At 36.4% G+C, this 22,534-nt stretch overlaps 1 protein-coding gene across 1 annotated transcript in view; it reads left to right on the top strand.

Annotated features, from left to right (window-relative positions):
• ZBTB10 (zinc finger and BTB domain containing 10) overlaps nucleotides 1-21,264 on the top strand; it is a 30,408-nt gene extending 9,144 nt beyond the window's left edge. Inside the window, exons 2-6 of the mRNA XM_025265204.2 lie at nucleotides 1,823-2,711; nucleotides 15,272-15,370; nucleotides 17,853-18,029; nucleotides 18,236-18,408; nucleotides 18,651-21,264. Of these exons, the coding sequence (XP_025120989.2) occupies nucleotides 1,823-2,711; nucleotides 15,272-15,370; nucleotides 17,853-18,029; nucleotides 18,236-18,408; nucleotides 18,651-18,956 (1,644 nt within the window). The 3' untranslated portion in view covers nucleotides 18,957-21,264. The remainder of the gene's footprint in view (nucleotides 1-1,822; nucleotides 2,712-15,271; nucleotides 15,371-17,852; nucleotides 18,030-18,235; nucleotides 18,409-18,650) is intronic.
• The last annotated feature ends 1,270 nt before the right edge of the window (nucleotides 21,265-22,534 follow it).

Here is a 22,534-nt window from a genome sequence, read left to right as displayed (position 1 = left end):
AGTCGCTTCAGTCGTGTCCGACTCTGTGTGACCCCATAGACGGCAGCCCACCAGGCTCCCCCGTCCCTGGGATTCTCCAGGCAAGAACACTGGAGTGGGTTGCCATTTCCTTCTCCAATGCAGAAAAGTGAAAGGGAAGTCGCTCAGTCGTGTCCGACTCTTAGCGGCCCCATGGACTGCAGCCTACCAGGCTCCTCCGTCCATGGGATTTTCCAGGCAAGAGTACTGGAGTGGGGTCCATTTACAATATTCTATGAGAATTTTTTTGCAGTCCTAACAACTTTGTTCCCTACACCCTTCCCTCTGCCCCCCATTCTCTATTTCTCTCCAAGCATATCAGTCCTCCCAGCATCCAACAATCCAGTATGTATCTTTTCTGGGTTTTTCCCCAGATTCTGTCTACTCATAGACCTGTATATATGTGTTTTATTATTTTATAATTAATAAAATAATAAGTATTTAATATTTTGTGCCAAAGAAAATAATGAATCTTTAACACTTAAGAATAGACACCTGCCTGATTTAGAGAGCTTACCCACCTAGTGCCTGGAGAAGGAAATGGCAGCCCACTCCAGTATCTTTGCCTGGAGAATCCCATGGACAGAGGAGCCTGGCAGCCTACAGCCAGTGGGGTTACAAGAGTCAGACACAACTTAGCAACACCACCACCCACCTAGTGACTCTGTGAGTAGGGCCTGAAGTTCTTATTTAGAAACACTCCTGGTACTTACTGCTTTATTAGTTTAAGAAAGGACACACAGTTAATAACTAGTGTAGGCAGCATTCCAAAATCTAGATCACATTCCTTTATTCTTGCTGTCAGTATCATGTTATTTTATAGGAAACTACAGTAACTTAATAGTGATGCTAAACTGAACTGTAATGAATAATTAAAAGATTGATCACAGGGAAGATTATAAACATTAAGTATTTGGAGTTAAGGAATTTTAACTGATGGGTAGTGTTTATGATCCTAAAGAGAGAAGTCATCTTGAAAATTGATTTGGGATTTATATAACTGGGTATTCCTGTAGTTTAAGCACATTTTTTTAAATTAGGGTCCTCTGTTACTTTCTCTTTCAGTTCAGTCGCTCAGTCATGTCTCTTTGCGACCCCATGGACTCCATAGTTAGATATGATTAACTTTGTTGACCTAAATTGTCTGACTCAGTATTTGCCAAGACTTTTAAAATTCCCTTTTTTAATAATGTTAAATAGAATGAGATGCTGAGCATGTTTTAATCTGATTATTTTAAGTTCAACCAGAAAAACGACTGTGTTCTTAGCAGTTACAGAGATAAGGCAGATTAATTTGATTCTTATGAATGTTTCTTTACGTGAGAAAACAATCACTTTTTATTTTCATTTCATTTCTTTTCCTTTTTTTGGCCATATCACTTGTTGGATCTCAGTTCCCCGACCAGGGATTGAACTCTGGCAATGGCGGTGGTGTCCTAGCCACTGGACCACCAGGGAATTCCCTGTTTTAATTTTAAATAATTCTCAATCCATGTCTTCAGCTATATTTGGAAAGATAGCATGATATGTGATACACAGTATTCTTCAAATGAAATTCTGATCTTCAGGATGTTTCTTTCTTTCTTTTTTTTTTTTTTACCAATAGCAGTGGATTGCAGCAAAGCTGTTTACACCCTTTCTCTTAATTAGATTGTGAACACCTCAGTCTCAAAATATGTAATGATTAGTAACAGATTAGTGTATTTGATAGTGGTTTTAAAAAGTTACATTGAAAATGATTTGTTGTCTTTGGTGTGGAGGCTTTAAAAAGTAAATAAAATTTAATGTTTTCCATCTATTGCAGGAGTCAGAAATACCATCAGAGGAGGGGTACTGTGACTTTAATAGTAGGCCAAATGAGAACTCGTATTGCTATCAACTTCTTCGACAACTAAATGAACAGAGGAAGAAAGGTATTCTTTGTGATGTCAGCATTGTGGTGAGCGGAAAAATCTTTAAAGCTCATAAGAACATCCTGGTTGCAGGCAGCCGTTTCTTTAAGACTTTATATTGCTTTTCAAACAAAGAAAGCCCTAACCAAAACAATACTACCCATTTAGATATTGCTGCAGTTCAAGGTTTTTCAGTCATCTTGGACTTCTTATATTCTGGTAACCTGGTGCTCACAAGCCAAAATGCCATTGAAGTAATGACAGTGGCCAGCTATCTTCAAATGAGTGAAGTTGTTCAAACTTGCCGAAATTTCATTAAAGATGCCTTAAATATAAGCATTAAATCAGAAGCTCCAGAGTCTGTAGTTGTGGACTATAATAATAGAAAACCAGTTAACAGAGATGGCCTGTCTTCATCACGGGATCAAAAAATTGCCAGTTTTTGGGCAACACGAAATCTTACCAATTTGGCAAGCAACGTAAAAATTGAAAATGATGGTTGTAATGTCGACGAGGGCCAAATAGAAAACTACCAAATGAATGACAGTAGTTGGGTCCAGGATGGTTCACCTGAATTGACAGAAAATGAGTCTCAAGGTCAAACAAAAGTGTTTATTTGGAATAATATGGGCTCCCAGGGGATTCAAGAGACTGGCAAAACAAGGAGAAAAACCCAAGCTACAAAGAGATTTGTTTATAATATACCACCTAATAATGAAACAAATCTAGAAGATTGCTCGGTGATGCAGCCACCTGTTGCCTATCAAGAGGAAGATTTGTCATTCATCAAGGAAGAACCAGGTAAATACTGTATTGAATATATACAGAGGTGTCTCAGTTTTTATTCTCATTCTGCTTGGATATAATCTTGTGTGTATTATTAAAGTAATATACATAAGAAATAGTAAATTTGAGTCTTTGTAATAGAAGGGAAAAAATGACTCGAACAATCACATATCTTATATAATCTTGTATCAAATGTAAGATTTGGTATATCTTAGTTTTTTCTCTACACATGTATATGTGGGTTTCTCAAAGGTTGTGTTAAATAATCAGGAATTTGCCCACATTTTATGGCATGTGGACTCTATGTATAGTTCTTTGATTTTCCCGGTCTGTAGCCTCTGCTCACTTTTTGTACTCAGTGCTGGAAAAGATAAAATCTTTGGTTGTGATATGTGATTCGTTTGTCATTTCAGAACATTTTTGAGATTTAGTTAGCATTCTTTACTCTCAATTTTTTGTAGTTAAATATTTGTTTTACAGAATTTTGCAAAAGTTAATGGGATTCTACTTTGTTTAGAAGCACTCACTGTTCTGTTCTCCCCATAAATCTTACAGAAACTGGAATATTTTAAGTTTGTCCCACTGTTTCCTCATTTTCATTCTCATTTGCATTAGTTAAGAGAGGCCTCTGAGACCTTTCTCTTGACTATAAGAATCTTTGCATATCACATCTTGTAGTGTGGGGTGTTTTTTTTTTTTTTTTTTTTTTGAGAAATGAAGTGAGGCGGACCATTGTTGAAGAGTGAAATAGATTTGAAACTTTAACTTAATTGTGTGTGTGTAACTTACTTTTATTTGAAGTAGTCCAGTGGGTTTGAGGTTTTCCTTTGTGGATCCCAGACTTGACCATGTCCACCACTGCCATATATCATTTAGTGCTTGTGTTGCCTCAGAGATCTGTAACTGTTCGGTGTCTGATTTATGTGATGGTGATCACCTGGGGATGGAGTGCTTTCCGTTTAAAAGAATCATTGTTTTTAGTTCCCAAAGGGCAAAAAGCCATAATTCTGTGAAATGGTTTCCCTGACTGTTTAGGTTTGGGTTTAGTTTTCATTGGTAGAAATCATGTGGAAATCAGTATACATGTATAATGAATACTGTTTGCTGAGCTTTCCCCTCCAACTTGTCAAGTCTTTAGCAATAAAATCCCAGAGGTTGTTTCTTAAAAGTATTAATGATAGACTTAGCAGCACTTTGTTTTGGCTTAATTTTTAATGTAAAAAATCTTGAATCAGTTCTCAGAGTTAGAACTGCATTTTTTTTTCCTACTGCATGAATTACTCAGTTAACAGTATGATGGGAGGCCTATAGTGTATTTTTTTTTAGTATATATAGGTACACAGAATATAAGGAGTAAGATTTTTTGGCATAGTAGTTGACTGACAACTAACAAAGCTAACCTCATTCTTAAAACTAATGCCACACATAATTGGAGTGATTCAAAGAGAAGAAAAGCAGTATTAATTAGAACCACAGTGCATACTTTCAAAAATAACATTACTGGTGATTATCATCTTAGCAAGCAACTCCTAGCTGAGGTTGTATCAGTGTACTAGGTCTATCATAATTTTTGGTAGTCTGATATGCTTTTATCTTTGATAGCTTATAAAAGATAATTCTGTTGTCATTGATGCCACCTTAATATCTGATGAACCTTAACTGAAATTTGATTATATCAGTGACATGCTACATTCCCGCTGTTAAAATTTTTAACAACTTTTTGGTGCCTCTGAATCCACCTTCATTCAGTGGCAGAAAATCCCATAAGAGCTAGAACATGATATGATACAGAGCTAGAAAATTTTTACTGTAAAGGGCCAAGCAGTAAATATTTTGGGGTTTGCTGGTTGAAGTCAGTTACTTAACTGTCAGTGTAGCGTGAAAGCAGTCATAGAAAGTGTGTAAACAAATGAACAGAAGTGTGTTCAGGTAAAGCTTTATTGCCAACCCTTGGTGTAGAGCAGTGGGTCTTAATCATGGCTGCATGTTGGCATTGCTTGGGAACTTTAGCCATCATGATGCCTGACTGTCCCTGCCAGGGATTTTGGTTTATTGGTCTGGGATGTGGCCTGGTAGTTGAAATTTTTTTCAGTTCTACAGGTGATGGTGCTATGAGTCACTGATAGAGGAAAGAGCCCAAATTGAATCAGGTTTTGTAAATGAGTTCTGCTACTTACTCTGTTACCATAACCAAATTAAGTTAAACACTTGCCCTCAGTTTCCTCCTTCTTAGACTATGCTACTTTTATAGGGTTATTTTGAAAAATGACAAAACATAAAAATACAGCTGTCGCAGTCATCTTAGTCCCCCTTAAAGATTAAGATTTTTTTTAAATCAGTTTTCTAGTGCAGTGTACTTTGTACCAGATTCTTGATAGGTGGTCTGATAGCCTCAGCTTGACCTTTTGTTTCAATGTAGGATGAGTATGATTATAAGGAAGTTACTTTATATTGAGCTAGAATTTGCTTCTCTTTAACTTCCTAATTCTGCCATTTTTAGTAGTATAATCTAAGCCTAACCTCTAATCTCTTAAATCAACCTGATAACCCTTCAGGTATTAACATTTAAAAATTTCCCCTGAAGTCCCCTTCTTTTAGGCTAAGTGCTGTATCTCCTGCCTTGTGAATTCCAACCCCTTTTTACATCTTTCTTCACAGTCATAGGCAGTTTGTTTCACCCTGATGAAATGTTGGTGCACAGAATTTTAGACTAGAAATCTCCAGGCAAATTCTGAGCAATAAAGAAAGAACATAGTGGGTCTGTATTTACCAAGGTCTTTCAGTTACTAAAAGTAGAGGCAGGTTCCATCTTTAGGACTGCCCAACATTAAAACCTTGGCAATTTATAAACTAGTGACCCAGTCTTCTAAAAAATTGAGGCTCATTTAAAACTTCTAGAGGTCCACATTACTGGTTATACTTTCATTTTTATTTATTGAAAAAATAGTGAAAACTTTCAGTGAAATAATGCTTTTAAATGTATTTAAAATTCTTCACCTCATCATCGGAAAAGTCATGGTGAATTATGCATTTAGTCTACAAGCAGTGCTTGACATGTTTGGGTTTGTGGGTCTCTTGTAGGAACAGTGATTTCCCAGATTCTTAAGCCTACTGTCTGTAGGCTATAAATAATGTTGTCTTATTGCCATATACTGTGGAAAGTGGTATTTGGGTGCTTCATAAAGAAATGTAAGATACTGAGATTTTATCAGAGGTTATATTCATAATGGTATTTCTTTAAAAATCTTAGGCTAGTATACCTGTTATCTGACTCTGCTGGGATTCCCTTTAAATCATTTTTGATTTGTACATGTAAATCTAAGATTAGAAATTAAATTGTATAGGGGCAAAAGTAACCAGTGCCTTAATTGTTAGTTACACAGTGTTTTCATTTATACTGTTAGAACAAGTCAGGTGTTAATCCCATTTTTTTATCTACTCTGGACTCATGGAACATGGGCTTTCTGAATCCATATTTTTGTATTGTTTGTGCCAGTCACACCTAGAACGTTGTAGCCATTGTAAATAACTGTACTCTTCATGTAATACATTTGTATGTATATGCATTCAGTAAGATTTTGAAATTTCTGACAAACAAAAATAAAATTTTTAGCAATAAAACTGTGCTAGTCAAGAGTATTAATATGGTTAGCCTAATTAAGCTTTTTATTGGCTCTAAGAGAATAAGCAGCCCTTCAGAATGAGGAAACAGAAGTTCTACAGATGACAAACTTTCTGGTACTGAATTCTGAAACGAATTTCTCCAGTGGGGTTTTATATAATTGACAACAAGACAGTTTTCTGAAAAGCATTTTCTAGTAAACACAGCAGTAGGTTATACAATTGTCTTTAATAAAAGCTCGTAAAATTTCATATAGATGATTGAATTTTTCATAATGATGTACAAATACTCAGATGCACGGTGGTTTTATTTGATCAAAGGATATAATTTAGAGTTTGTAAACTCTAAAAGCTCCTTTCTCTCATCTATACTTTTTTTTGTTTTGTTTTGTGGCATTTGTGAATTTTTATTGATCCTTACAAGCAGAGTTTAAGCTGTAACATCTTCAATTTGTGTAATTGTCTTCTGGTTGAAAAGCATGTAATTCAAGTGTATAGAAAACAATTTTGAGAGAAGAATGCTCAAACTATATGTCTTTAAGATACCCTAATGAGTCACATTTGAAGTAGTGAATTATTACTTCTACTAAAGTTGTCTACCAACCAGTACTTAGGCCCCTACATATTTTGGGTGACAGTTGATACAGGGGATCACTTCACAGGTTCCAGAATTTTGAAATGCTTTCTTTCTTTATTTTACTTAATTTAGCTGAGTCGGATCTTAGTTGCGTGGGATCTGACTAGGCATGAGGGCTCCAGAACAGGGTTAGTAGCCCTGTAGCATTGGGATCTTAGTTCCCCAACCAGGGATCAACCTGGTGTCCCCTGGATTGCAAGACAGACACTTCACTGGAACACCAGGGAAGTTCCTTGAAATGCTTTCTTAAATAATTGGGCGAGTGGGGTTGTTTGTTTTAATTTAAAATATTTTTACAGCTTTGAACATTGGCCATCTCATTTGAGACTTTTCCATATTTTGGCCATGTCATATAAAGTTACTGTATGAGCTACTTAAAATGTTTAAAAACCATGGAACCTAGACTTAGTAAAGATTTGGATTTTGGACTTGGTTCCGCCACTTAACTTGCCTTAAGTTTAACATACAGAATGTCTTACAATTAGAAGGAAAAAAAAATTTATAATTATGAAATCTTGAAGGCTATAAAAATTAACCAAAGCTTTTAAAAAATCATTTTGGCAACAAAACCTGATATTCAGTTGGCAGCAAAACCAATTTGTATTTTTTACTTCTTTCCTTAAATGTGAACATCTGTATGTTTTGTTGCAGAAATACATTTTGATTACAGCGTGTCACCCTGGGCCTCTCTGGGGGTATCACAGTTATTACTTGCCTAAAATCTAAAAATGTATGTATCCTACATCTTAACCCAAACGTTCCACATAGCAGGTTTATGGGCCTGGATTAGTTCTTTCTTAAGGGATTCTAGATGTACTGCCCTACCTTTCAGGCATCCTTTTGAGTATATTATGAAGAATGAGCTACAAGTGATTTAAAGTCTCTTCTTTAGATACTGTTACAGTTGCATAGTCAGTGGTAGTTTGAAGGGCTGATGCTCATTTAAAAAAATAAATGTCCACCATTACCTAATGGACTGTAAGTTATACTAAAATGTAACACTTCAATATTTAATCTTAAAAGGATGATATTGAGTAACTGTATGGTAGTAGGAATATTCTGCCATCTTTTTTTCCTTCTTTATTTTCCTCTGCCTAGTTAGTGTTCTTTTCCATCCTCCTCTGCCATACTTGATCCAAGGGGTGGCTACATTAATGATTATTCTTTTCAAGTTATAAGCGTTAAGGAAACAGAATTTGTTTGGTCAGACTGAAACTGCATGTTGAAGAAGCCTTTTGTGGGTGTTTTAATGCTTTCTACCTGCTGAGGGTGTTAAGTTTTCTAAACCCTGTTAATGTCAGCCCCTAAGAATTTTTTAAGACTGAATTTTTTATTTCTGATATAGCCTTAATATTCTGGGGTGACCAGAAGTGTCGTATTATAACCAAATACTACTTGTCTGGGACCCCAAAATGACTTTCCACTTCATAAGAGGAAATTTGGTAGTAAAATTTTGAAGTCCACATGAAACTGAGCGAACAGGCTAGATGATATTGCTGTCATAAGATTGAGAACTTGTTCACAATAGGATGGCTGTGAGGTAGAAACGTATCAGTGCAATGTGATAAATGTTAAGGTCAGAAGTATGGCAGAGTGCAGTGGGGGAGGTTCCTGATTTCTCATTAAAAGTTGAAGAAAGCTTCAGAGAGTTGAATCTTCTTTTGTGTAGGAGTTTGCCAGGAGAGGGTGCAAAGTGGCAAGAATTGAAGGGAGTAAGTGAATAGAAAGGGGAGTGTAGTAGGGATAGTGAGGTGGGGTTAATAGGTTAGGGCCAGGTTGTAATTCTCTGACATGGTAATAAATTGTGAATTCTGTTTCACAGACTGTGAGCAGTGAGAGGTTCTCAATTAGAGATGCAATCTTGTTTGTTTATTTGCCTTTAACGTAAAAGCATTTGGAAGGTATTATTCATGGATTGGAGTGGAGAAAGTCCTGAAGAGACCTGTAAAGGCCCAGTCATGAAAGAAATAACAACCTTGTTTGAATAGAAGCAAAGAAGAAACAGTGGAGCCTAGTCTAGTCTGTCACTTGAATCATCACTGAGTTTGGGGGTAAAGGGAAACTACAATTTCTTGAGTCTCTCGGCTGTCATAGAACTGTCAAGGGTGCTTTATATAATATATTTGCAACTGAATTTTCTCATCACTGAAAAAGGAAAAAACCTTGACTGCAATGAATGAATGAAAAAAAGTCTATAACAGTTTATGAAATAAAATTAGCCTTACTCCTCAGAAACTGTCTTCAGAGAAAATTGTTTGCCAGTATATATTTACATGAAAACAAAAATTGAATAGATATTACTGAGTTTTTGTAGGACAGAGCTGTCATTGTTTCTATAATCTCGATTTCTGATGTGCTCTCGTATGTCCTTCTTTTCAAGAATATTTGTGTTTTAAGAAAATCTGGATTAGTCTGTGCTTGCCTCATGTGTGGAATTTTGAGAACCAAAAACAAATGGTCAGGAAGACCTCCTTCCCAACATAGTTTTGTTGAGCACTTAGAGGCAAGTGCTGTACAAAGCACTAGATGCTTTGGAAGTGACGCTTGTGCCCTCTGTGGTCCAAGAGAAACCTATAACCACATGCCCCAAGATTAACCTCACTTAATGACGTCATGATTTATGTTCCACTTTATAATTTGTACATTACTTTTATTTACTGAAGTTACTTTTCATAGCAACCTTGTGAAGTAGGTAAATATTGCTATTCATTTCCTCGTGGAGAAAATAAAGTTACGATTGTTAAAATTTTAAGAGAAGGTAAAGGCCAAGATTTTTACTATGTCATCCTTTACATTGGTTGGTAATCAGGTTTTTAAAAACCCATGAATGAGATGTCAGAGAAGAATAAAAAATTAATTCAGAGGTGGAAGTTGCTTCAAAGATAGACAAAAATGTATGTAAAGGACAATGACAGCTTATAACTAGGTACACTCAAAATTTTGGAGTGGGGTTTTTTTTTGTTGTTGTTGCGTTGGATCTTAGTTGGCATGTGTGATTGTGAGCAGGGATTGAACCCAGGCCCCCTGCACTGGGAGTGTGGAGTCTTAGCCTTTGGACCAGCAGGGAAATACCCAGAGATGTTTTTATTAAATAAAGAGATTAATAAAGTGAAGGCTGATTTGCCACAGAATGCTGATATATTTTTGTTAATTTTTTGTTTATTTTTTAAATTACAAAAATTTTTTTGGACGTGCTACATGGCATATGGGATCTTTGTTCCCTGACCAGAATCGAACCTGTTTCCCTTCTTCCCTTGGATTGGAAACACAGTCTCCACCAGGAAGAACCACCAAGGAAGAACACGAACCACCGAGGAAGTCTAGTCCTCATAGATAGGTTTATTTTTTTTGATTTAGCAGTATCACTGAATGGTATCAAGTATCACGAGGAGAGTGAGTGAGTATAAGTTAAGATGGGTATACTTCTGCACTCTCATTTCCAGCGTTGCAGTTGTACCTTTTTTTAATTACCTGCTTTAGTGCCAGGTTTGGTGCTCACGTTGTCAGGAAGCAGTGTAATACTGTGAAAGAGCAGTGCCGCACTCTGCAGTAGCTTTAGTTTCCTCTTAAGGTTGGGAATAAGAATATTCTTACTGCATAAATGTGCAGTGAAATTTAATATGTTGTGTATATGTTGATTGCATATACAAAAGGACTTTATGCATAAAATCAGGGGTGTATTTTTTGTTTCTTTCGTTTAGGGGGAGGATCACCTATTCACTGGCAAATGCATTTGAGAAGGATTTCCATAGGAAGGTCATGAATGTCGTTTATCAGGGTTTATTTTTTTTTAATGTACTTACTTATTTGTGGCTGTGCTGGGTCTTTGTTGCATTGCAGGGAGCAGGGGCTACTCCTCATTGCAATACGAGGGCTTCTTGTTGCAGAGCGCTGGCTTTAGAGCACAGGCTTAGTTGCTCGGTGACATGTGGGATCTTCCTGAACTAGAGATCAAACTCATGTCTCCTGCATTGGCAGGTGAATTCTTTACCACTGAGCCACCAGGAAGTCCTAGAGTTTATTTTTTAATCCTATGCTTTTTCGAGAAAATGAATACAAAGAGTTCCTGGTGAAGCAGAATATGATTCTTATATCAAATGAATAGTTGGTTGCCTGGTTTCTATCTTATTCACATCAACTCAGCTGATTACGGAGAAAGCAATGGCACCCCACTCCAGTACTCTTGCCTGGAAAGTCCCATGGACGAAGGATCCTGGTAGGCTGCAGTCCATGAGGTCGCTAAGAATCGGACATGACTGAGCAACTTCACTTTCACTTTTCACTTTCAAGCATTGGACACAGAAATGGCAGCCCACTCCAGTGTTCTTCCCTGGAGAATCCCAGGGACGGGGGAACCTGGTGGGCTGGGGTCGCACAGTCGGACACGACTGAAGCGACTTAGCAGCAGCAGCAGCTGATTACAAATAAGTTTCCAGATGGTTTGAAATAAGATACAGCAGTGATAGCATGTACTGATTACTAAGTTAGGTGTGCTTTTATGAAAGCTATTGTCAACCTGGAGGAGCTCACTTGTTTTGAGATTTATTTTTGATATCAAGAACCAAGTAGTTTATGCCTTTCAGAAGGTTTTTAATATCTGTAGTATGGATATGACTTGTTTTTGTACACAGAAACAGTTGGTTGTTCAGTCGCTAAGTTGTGCCTAACTCTTTGTGACCCCTTGGACTGCAGCACGCCAGGCCTCCCTGTCCCTCACCATCTCCTGGAGTTTGCTTAAACTTAAGTCCATTTGAGTCAGTGATGCTATCTAATCATCTCACCCTCTGCTGCCCACTTCTCCTCTTGTCCTCAATCTTTAGCAGTCAGGATCTTTTCCAGTGAGTTGGCTCTTCACATCAGGTGGCCAGAGGACTGGAGCTTCAACTTCAGCATCAGTCCTTCCAATGAATATTCAGGGTTGATTTCCTTTAGGATTAACTGGTTTGATTTCCTTGCTGTTCAGGGGACCCCCAAGAGTCTTGATATTATGGCAGAAAGTGAATAGGAACTCAAAAGCCTCTTGATGAAAGTGAAAGTGGAGAGTGAAAAAGTGGGCTTAAAGCTCAACATTCAGAAAACGAAGATCATGGCATCCGGTCCCACCACTTCATGGGAAATAGATGGGGAAACAGTGTCAGACTTTATTTTTCTGGGCTCCAAAATCACTACAGATGGTGACTGCAGCCATGAAATTAAAAGACGCTTACTCCTTGGAAGGAAAGTTATGACCAACCTAGATAGCATATTCAAAAGCAAAGACATTACTTTGCCAACAAAGGTCCGTCTAGTCAAGGCTATGGTTTTTCCTGTGGTCAAGTATGGATGTGAGAATTGGACTGTGAAGAAGTCTGAGCGCCGAAGAATGGATGCTTTTGAACTGTGGTGTTGGAGAAGACTCTTGAGAGTCCCTTGGACTGCAAGGAGATCCAACCAGTCCATTGTGATGGAGATCAGTCCTGGGTGTTCTTTTGAAGGAATGATGCTAAAGCTGAAACTCCAGTACTTTGGCCACCTCATGCAAAGAGTTGACTCATTGGGAAAGACTCTGATGCTGGGAGGGATTGGGGGCAAGAGGAGAAGGGGACAACAGAGGATGAGATGGCTGGATGGCATCACTGACTCGAAGGACGTGAGTCTGAGTGAACTCCGGGAGTTGGTGATGGACAGGGAGGCCTGGCGTGCTGCGATTCATGGGGTCGCAAAGAGTCGGACACGACTGAGTGATTGATCTGATCTGATCTGAAGAGTCTTGAAAGTACCACAATTCGAAAGCATCAATTCTTCAGTGTTCAGCCTTCTTTATGGTCCAACTCTCACATTCATCCATAGGTATTGAAAAGACCTCAAAGAATTTATTTGCCATCTATTAATATTTTAGATTGAGGTGAACATTCTGTACTAGTGTCCATGTAGGATTAAAGATCACAGACTAAATCCTAATACTTCACAGATAGGACAGGAGACATGAAGTGTCCATTAAGAACTAGCTGAGGAAAGCCTTCAACAAATAAGTATAGAATGTTATATAAATAGAAACACCCTATATTTACAAACCTACTTAGCAGAATTTTAAGAAATGCCCTGTACACACTTTAGAGTGACTTTTTTTTGAAAGATATTGGGAAGAGTAACATCGTTTGAATGATTTTAATTTTTTTTTGGAGTTTTTTTAATATTTATTTTTGGCTATGCTGGGTCTTCCTTGCTGCATGCAGGCTTTGTCTAGTTACAGTGAGCTGGGGCTGTTCTTTCATGTGTGTGGATTTCTCATTGATGGTTGAAATACATTTAACTTATCTAAGGAAAAAGCAGAGTCATTAGATTTCCATTAATTTATGGTTTATGGATGTTTATATACCAGAAAACTTACAAAATTATTCTTTTCTTCTCCTTATATTTTTGCTGTACCACGCAGCTTGCAGAATATTAGTTCTGTGACCAGGGATTGAACCCAGGCCATGGCAGTGAAAGGGCTGAGTTCTATCCACTGGTCTGCCAGGGAACTCCTGAGATATGTTAAGTTAAAACTTAATAACAGGTTGCAAAGGGCAGACTATTCAAGCCAACAATTAACAGCACCTGTTGTAAAAGCCTCTTAAAGTCATGCATTACGATAAATACTGGGAAAATAAAATCTAGATAGTATCCCTGCTCTCAAGGAACAGGAGAGGATCAGTGTCTGTTTACTCTTCCTTCTTTACATGTGAACTACTTGTTTATTCTCCTGACTTCCAACCCTTTTACTCTAGGGAGTAACTTCCCATTCTACATTTAATGTTACAGAGGAAATAAAAGCCAGTAGAGATGTAGTCTCTAAGTGCCTGTCTTCAAACCTCTCTATGTATACTGATTGTCTAATGCTTCTGGATCCCAGACTTGTTAAGACTCTTACAAATTTGATAATTCCTTCTCTTTGCAGTATTTCTCTTTGCAGTGTCCTCTCTTTTTCTTAATGACTTCTTCCTTTCAGCATTTAAACATGTTTTAATTTTTGCCTTAAAAAACCCAAACACTTAACCTGTATCTCACTCTATCCCTTTACAGCCAGATTTTTCATTGTGTGTCTTGTGTCTCTAATTCATCTTCTATTCATAACACAAGAGTAGACCGTAGCAGTGGGAAGATGCTAAGTGAAGTGAAATCGCTCAGTCGTGTCCGACTCTTTGCGACCCCGTGGACTGTAGCCTACCAGGCTCTTCCGTCTATGGGATTTTCCAGGCGAGAATATCTATTGGAGTGGGTTGCCATTTCCTTCTCCAGGAGATCTTCCCAACCCAGGGATTGAACCCAGGTCTCCCTCATTGTAGGCAGATGCTTTACCGTTTGAGCCACCAGGGAAGTCCTTGATGCTAGATTCGTAAATTGTTTAGTCGCCAAGTCGTGAGTGACTGACTCTTTTGCTGTCCCATAAACTGTAGCCTGCCAGACTTCTCTCTCTATGGGATTTTCCAGGCAAGAAGGAGTGGGTTGCCATTTCCTTCTCCAGGGAATCTTTCCAACCCAGGGATCAAATCTGAATCTCCTACACTGGCAAAATCGGAACCTGAATATTAGGAAACTTGTATTGTAAATTAAAGAATTTTGAAGATTATACTAAAAACTGGTGAAACATTGAAGATTTTTAAGTAAAGGAGCAACATAAAGCTTAGTGTTTTAGGAAGATCTTTTTGGCAGTGTTGTGGGAAATGAAGAAAGTATTGTATTTTGGAGCAAGGAGACCAAGAAACTGTTTGAGTAATCCAGGAGAGTAATGATGAGTTCTGAATTAAGGCAGTGGTAGAAAAAAGAAGCAATGCAACAGATTCAAGGGAAATAATTACGTCTTCCTTTTACAAATGTAGGAATTACATCTTCCTTTACAAACCTAGTATTAATTGATCTTTCCAATTCTGAACCAGTGCAGAAACACTAATATTTTATACATCTAGCACTTAGTACTAGCAGCTGCAGCTATCTTTTGGATATCAGACACCATACTTGGCTTGCGTTAACTGATTAAATTTCTGTATCAGATCTATGATACAGGTGGGTGCATATGAGGATATCGAGGCATGTGGTCATACAGATGGAGCTAGGGTACCTAGTTCACCTTGGCTCTAAGGCCCACTCTAATCCAGTGTGCTGTTATTCCTGTGGCTGAAAAACATGTCTTATGTATGCTTTTATTCCTTGTAGTGTTAAGCACATAGTAGTTATTTAGTACTTGCAAATATCCTCTATTTAGTCTGCATAAGAAACGTTTCCAAGAAGAGAGTGGTGTTTTGGGTGATGGCTATGGTGTGGTTGTAAATAACATACTTCTGTATCTCCTTTTCAGATCTGGATGGTGCTCTACTCTCAGGGCCAGATTGTGATAGGAATGTCAGTGCAAATTTATTGACTGAAGCCAGCTCTGGTCAAGAAGGAGGTGATGCTGGTAGGTACAGTAGAATTTTAGCAGGAGTACCTTTAAGAGGATTTGAAGTTTTGGAATGTGTATGTGTTTATCAAGGAGCTACAGCAGTTTCTTTTCATTAAAGGAAAGTGTTAGGTATTAATATAAGCACTTTCAATCTGGCAGCTAATGTTGATTATAGAATTTAGAAGACTGGTAAATACATGAATAGGTGTTTCTTTTTCTTTGAAGGAGACATGTTAAAGCTCTTAACTATCAAAAGCAATTAAGTTAATAGATTGTGGCTTCTAGCTAGTGTATAGATGGGATGAAAATGGTAATTATCAGAATGGTTGACTAGTGTATTTTAACTAACTTTGATGTAAATTAATAATTTGTTTGTTGATGACTATAGAAAACACTAATTCTAAATAGTGATATTTATAACTGCTTTGTGGGAAGTGTCATGCACAAGAAGACAAAGAATCCATGAGTATTCCAAAGAATGATATAGGTAAATTAAGAAGGGAGAAAGCTTTCTTTATAGAATGTCATGCTAATAAGTGTAGAAGAATGATAAAATACATATTTTTGGAACCTCCAGGGGAAGTAGTTCAAAATCATCATTAGATAGTAAGCCACTATTGATAGGTTCATCCCATGATGCCTGGGTGAAAGTTTGTTGTAATCATCAGTCTTGATTATATCATTGATCCAAATAAAAAAGAGGCATTTGCTTGGGGATAGTTGGAAAAGTGAATATGTAGTATGGTTTAAATGATATTCCTAACAATATAAAAATTCTTGGATGTGATAAAGGCACTATAGTTTATGTAAGAGAAAGTTCTAAAAGATACTGTGTTGAGGGTTAAAGTGATGAAGCATGCAAGTTGTTTTCAAGTAGTACATAAAAGGTGTACATGTGCATCCATAGAGAGAAAGCACGTAGCAAAACTAACATTTGCTGAAGAAAGTGATACAATTTCTATAGCTTTAGAAATCTTTTAAGCAGTTGGGACAACAGTGGTACTCCTTACAGAAAGCTCTCAGGGGCTTTTGAATATACGGTGTGCACAGACCAAAATTAAGCTATAATTCTGAAGAAACTGCCTTAAGGTGGTTTCTCCTAACTGTTGGGGAGAAAAAAAAGTTTTGTTTTTGTTTTTTTTTTTTAATTGGCTGCTTGGGCCTTCTTTCCTGTGCATGGGCTTCCTGTAGCTGCTGAGATTGGGGGCTTCTCATTTTCGTGGCTTCTCTTGTTACAGAGCAGAGGTTCTGGATGCATGCTGTGGTGCAGGGGCTTAGCTGCCCCGAGGCATGTGGGGTCTTCTCGAATGAGGGATCAAACCTGTGTCCCCTGCATTGGCAGGCAGATTCTTAACCAGTTGAACCACTAGGGAAGTCACTGAATGATGTATGTTTTGGACATTAAGAAATACAGAGATGAATAAACAAGCACAGTCCTTGCTGTTAGAGTTTACTTTGTTTTGCTCTGATTTGGACAAGAGCTATGAGTCATAAAACTCAAAACTTTATTTAGAAGTGTGAAACTGAAAATTGATTAACCTTCACAGGCTACTACTCCCAACCTTCCTCCTCCTCACACACACAAATGTGGTGTCTCACTTTACCACAAAGCGGTATTGCATTACAATTAAAATATGTAATTATGGATCCAGAGGACTTTCCTAACATTAAAAAACAGTAAGTGAAAGTATTCCCAGTACAAAACAATTTACAGTAGTAGTAATGAATCACAATTTTTAAATACCTTAGAGATTTTTTTGTATTGTGGATATTAATAGTTTCACTTTTTCCTTAAGAGGGAAATCTTAAGTTCTTTTTATTTTTATAAGAGGCAATGTATTTGGCAAATAGATACAGAAAATTGAATTCTTAGAAAACCCATTTGGCAGGCATTCGTTTATAAAATTGTGTGTATGGGAGAAAAATTGCTAAGTTCCTGCACAAGTGTGCTCTATGTATATATCCTAGAAAGGAGTGTTCAGGCAGAGGACAGCGTAAGTGCAAAGTGCAAAGGCTTTGAAGTAGTAGCCATTTTACCAACGTAGAATAGCACAGAGGCCAGTGTGGTTGGAATAGAATAACTAAGGGAGTGGTGTGGAAGCAAGGGCTAGATCAGTTAAGGCTTTGTAGTGTCCTGGTAGTCTTTGGCTTGCACTGTAAGATCGTTAGTCCTAGCAGACTTTTTAGTGGAGTAGTATCTGGTTCTGATTTAAAGTTTTTTAAAAATCTGATTGCTGTGTTGAGAATGAGGTCTAGGAAGGCACCACGGTGTGAGCTTGGAGACAAACTGATGGCTATTGAAAATAATCCAGAGGCAACAGTTGCTGATTAGTTGGGATAGGGTGGCAGTAGTTATGGGGGAGTCTGGATATGTTTACTTTTATATTAGGCTGTTCTATCATGATGCTGATAAAAGTTTTATATCCATCTTTTTAATTCCAGTAAGAGTCATCTTAATTACCATCATTATATCAAAATCACTTTTTAATTGTATTAGGTCCTTCACATGATTTCAAGTATGGCCTGATGCCTGGCCCTTCTAGCGATTTCAAGTATGGATTGATACCAGGTACTTCAAACGATTACAAGTATGGATTGATACCAGGTGCTTCTAACGATTTCAAGTATGGATTATTGCCTGAATCTTGGCCAAAACAAGAAACTTGGGAAAATGGCAAGTATTAGTCAAAACATCTACAGAGCTCTTAATACCATTTTTATCAATTAATTAAAAGCTTCCACATTCTGGGTTTTAAAAAACTCAGATGGTAGTAGCCATACAATAATCCCTATTCTCAGGAATAGGCAAGCTTTTGACAAGTTTTCTGTTTAATGTATAATAATAAGTGCTTTTTTGTTGTTGTTTTTAATTCTCAAAAGGTGAATCATCTCTAATCATGAACAAGTTAAAATGCCCTCATTGTAGCTATGTAGCCAAATACAGACGAACACTAAAAAGGCATTTGCTCATTCATACGGGAGTCAGATCATTTAGCTGTGATATTTGTGGAAAACTGTTTACTCGAAGAGAACATGTAAAAAGACATTCCCTGGTAAGTAACTTTAACTGATCGTTGAGATAAACTGTGTTTGTTTAAGGTATTTTAACACTATTAACTGCAAATTTTTGCTTTAAACAATGAATGTTATTTGTAAAACCAGTACTGAACTTCATACAGAAAGATAATGGTATATTTACGCTTTGTTAAATGGGAGGTTTAATTTGAGTGGTTCAAATGTATTATATTGTCTGTACTGTCCTAACATTGGTTTTTTCTTTTACTTCTTCAATTAGGTGCATAAAAAGGATAAAAAGTACAAATGTATGGTGTGTAAGAAGATCTTCATGTTAGCGGCCAGTGTTGGAATAAGACATGGATCTCGGCGCTATGGTGTTTGTGTAGACTGTGCAGATAAATCACAACCAGGAGGACAAGAAGGTGTAGATCAGGGACAGGATACAGATTTCCCTCGGGATGAAGAATATGAGGGGAATGGTGGAGGAGAAGCTGATGAAGAGCTGGTTGATGATGGAGAAGATCAGAATGATGCATCTCGATGGGATGAATCAGGAGATGTTTGTATGTCTCTTGATGACTAACTGACCTACTATACTCCTCAAGGATGCTGCATTTGGACATAATATGAATCAACAATTTGGATTGTTGAACTTGAAGGCTTGCAAAATATGGTACATGCTGGATGGTAGTTACATTGCTGTGAAAACTGTAGGGTCAAAGCCTTATAGCAAAAAAAAAAGAATTTTTTTTTATATTTGCACAGGACTGTACAGCAAACAACCTTGTGGTTGAATTACATGGAGTTCACACATCTTCAGTCAGTTATCAAAGTAAAAATATTTTTTATTTATAGGATATACAGTAAGTATTTGGATCCTCTGAAAATATAATACCTGTTCTTAAAAAGCTTACATTCATGTGCCACTTTAACATGAATGAAGAAAATTCGTTTATTAAGAGTACAGTGACAGCTGACCTAATTACTCTGTCCATCAAACCACTCAGGCTAGTTTGTACTAGTAGAGTTTTGTTTCTATTTTTATTTTTATTAATTTTATTTTTTTTAATACAGATTTTCAGTGAGGGGCCTTTTTAACCCCATTGGTTCTACTTTTCTGTATTTTTCACTTTATTTTGCTTCATAACTTAAACCAAGTCTCTTCTAGTCTTAGGTATTATTTCTCAATTTTGTGCTGATGGGCATGTTTATAAGAACTGGAGAGGTAATTTATTGGAATGAACTAACTGACTTCCTCCATTCCCCCTTTCCTTTCTGACATGAATTTTACTACTTTATAAATGAAGAATGATGTTGCAAAGTACCGTGGTGAGGTTGACAAATACCACTAAAATGATTATGATTTAAAAGTAACTTTCTCCTGCTGCTCTAATCTGATAAATGGTTACTATATGACGTTTTCTGACAAGGCATTTGGTTTTGGGTATCTGTTACTTTGGCACTACTCTTGTTTGCTTCTTTTTATTTTTGCCAGTGTACTATACCTCAGTCCTATTTGAAAAGACAGAAGTCTAATTGAAAGAAAAGTCATAGAAATAATAAGTAAAATGATTTGTTTTATAATTTATCCTCCATGTCCAGTTTGGTTAGCTTGTTATGCAATATAAGTGAAATATCAGGTTTTTACTCCTGTGCCCTTTTATCATTAAAATTAACACAAAAAGCGCATTCTCTTTTGTTTCATACTTACGGGGTATTCAGGGTTTGAAATTATGATAGATAATTTATTTTTCAATTCCTTGAAATCACTACATCTTGATATATAGTCTTTTTAGTAGTCACCATGATTCAACAATCTGCAAAAGTCTTACAAATAAAATATTGCGAGGCTTACAATTTATTATTCTGTTCACTAAATTCTTCAGGATACAAGGGATGATGTATTAAGTTGAAATTGCCAGATTTATTTAGTCTGACAGATGAATTAACTGACTCACAGCAGCATTTCACATAATTGATATTAATATGCACAATGTTTATCAGGAACATACTGTATATTATATAAGATTGAGGGATATCATATTTTCAGCTTTCTTTTAAATAGAAATTGAGTATATTTTCCTATTTTATATCAGGTAACTAAATTATGCTAGTCATGTGGAAAAAATTGCAAAGTACACTTTGACAGACATAATCCTTTTGGTGCTCCATCTGATCAAAGTTGAAAAGACTGGGTTTTTTAAGAGACAGGCTTTCTTACTGTCTCTGATTTCAGTAGAAAGATGGTTTAACATTAGACATTGATGCTTCTGCTTGGATATATCAAAGATAGGGTACAGTTACATGGTGAGATGCATCATTTGTCACCTAAACTTTATCATACTTTCTATAAAACTGAAAAACTGACATGAACAGTTTTGGTTTGGTTTTTGTTTAAGACTGAAGAGTACATCTTTTTCTCAGTGTTCTAGACAAATGAGTAAAATGTAATTCTGGTGGGGTCCAAAGTAGACATTAGTTGGGCAAAGATACTATGAATGGAAAAGTATTTTAAACGTAAAATGTTCTGCTTTGTGAATATGTAAGTATAGTATAAAGATTTCTTTCATCCCATTTATCCCTCTCCTTTAAAATAAACCATAGTTTACAATTGGTAGATCTGTCTATATATAAATATATATTAAAGAGAAAAGATATATATCTGAAAATCACCTAAATCTGCTTTATTAGACTACAGTTCACTTATTGCATAGAAACTGGACTTGGCTTTACATTCTTAATGTACTTTTACTTTTCCTTAAGATATGAACTTACTCTCTTTAAACTGAATTTTCTTTACTACTTAAATTGTTTATGTATATCTGGTAAATTATGACCAAATTTTTGTTAGATTGCATACAGTAAATTGAAAATACACACTTGGTACACTACGGATTGTTGTGCTTTTGTTTTGGTTTTAGTTGGAAACAAGGTTTGATGTAGATGGCTTGTTACTGTTAATTTAAAATATTCTATAATTATTGTCCATTACCTTCTGTGTTGTGTTGTGACAGATTTGGCTATATTTTTAGTCAACTGAAATAATGATACTTTAAGAATTTGTTTTTAGAAAGGTAATCCAAAGGAAAAATGTTTATACTCTTGAATATATTAGCCTCAGCCTATATAAAAATTTCTTCTTTTAAAGTAAACATTTTACCAGAAACAGAATTGACAGATTTTTCTACTTGCTGACTGCCTAACTTATTTTGTTTCGTGATGTTGAAGGGACTGCTTTTTCCCTTCTAGGTCTTTTTTAAAAAAATAGTTTAGTACTAAGGTATACTACTGGATGTTTCTATTTTTTTAAGTATATTCTTTTTCTGACTTACAGTACAGTTTCAGGAAGTTGATAGATTCTAAGAACTCATGATTGGTCTCAGAGAGGTAACAGTGGAATACTCGTAATTTTGTCTGTGGCGCCCTGGCGGAATTATGTGTTACACATTTGCTGAATTTTTCTCTTGTAACTTATATTTTAAATGAAAAATATTTTAGATCTTTTATTTAATGAAGGGGGAGAGTATAAACTGTTTATTTCCTATTCATTTTGTAGTAACAGACCCTCTCATATAAATCAAGATATCATGTATTATTTCTTAGGAGTCTCAGAGGCAGTTACTTCCATACAGCCCCTGCTTTTTCATTGTTATTGACCCTTATTTTTCACATTCACTAGATACTTTGCTAAATTTCAGCATCCTAGCAATTAAGAGCTAAAAAAGAAAAGAAACATTATAAGGGAAAATGGAACAATAATGAATAGCTTTGAAATCTGGGGGGAAAGCATGAGCTGGTTTTTTGGTAGCACCATCCTGCTGAGGAAGGGTGAGATGAAGTTTATTCATGTATGTAAAGCACTTAGAACACTGCCTGGTGCATAATAGTGACATGACACATCTTAGTTGTTTAATAATATATGAGAACCAAGGGGGAAAGGAGAGGAAGAATAGAGAACGGGGAATGAAAAAATTGGGACTTAGAAATTTGTATTAATACATTGTGTTATAAAAGGCCTGATGATGACTAATATCGGGGATAGTGTGATGGAAGAAGGGTCTTAAAAACCATAAAATTTAAAACCAATAAGCTTTATTACATTTTTAGGATATTGTCAGCATAGGATGAAAAAGTTATTTTTCTGAATAATTCCAAAAGCTA

This window comes from Bubalus bubalis, chromosome 15, assembly GCF_019923935.1.
Source record: "Bubalus bubalis isolate 160015118507 breed Murrah chromosome 15, NDDB_SH_1, whole genome shotgun sequence".
NCBI classification, from domain to species: Eukaryota; Metazoa; Chordata; class Mammalia; order Artiodactyla; family Bovidae; genus Bubalus; species Bubalus bubalis.
This window is presented reverse-complemented; position numbering and strand designations above follow the sequence as displayed.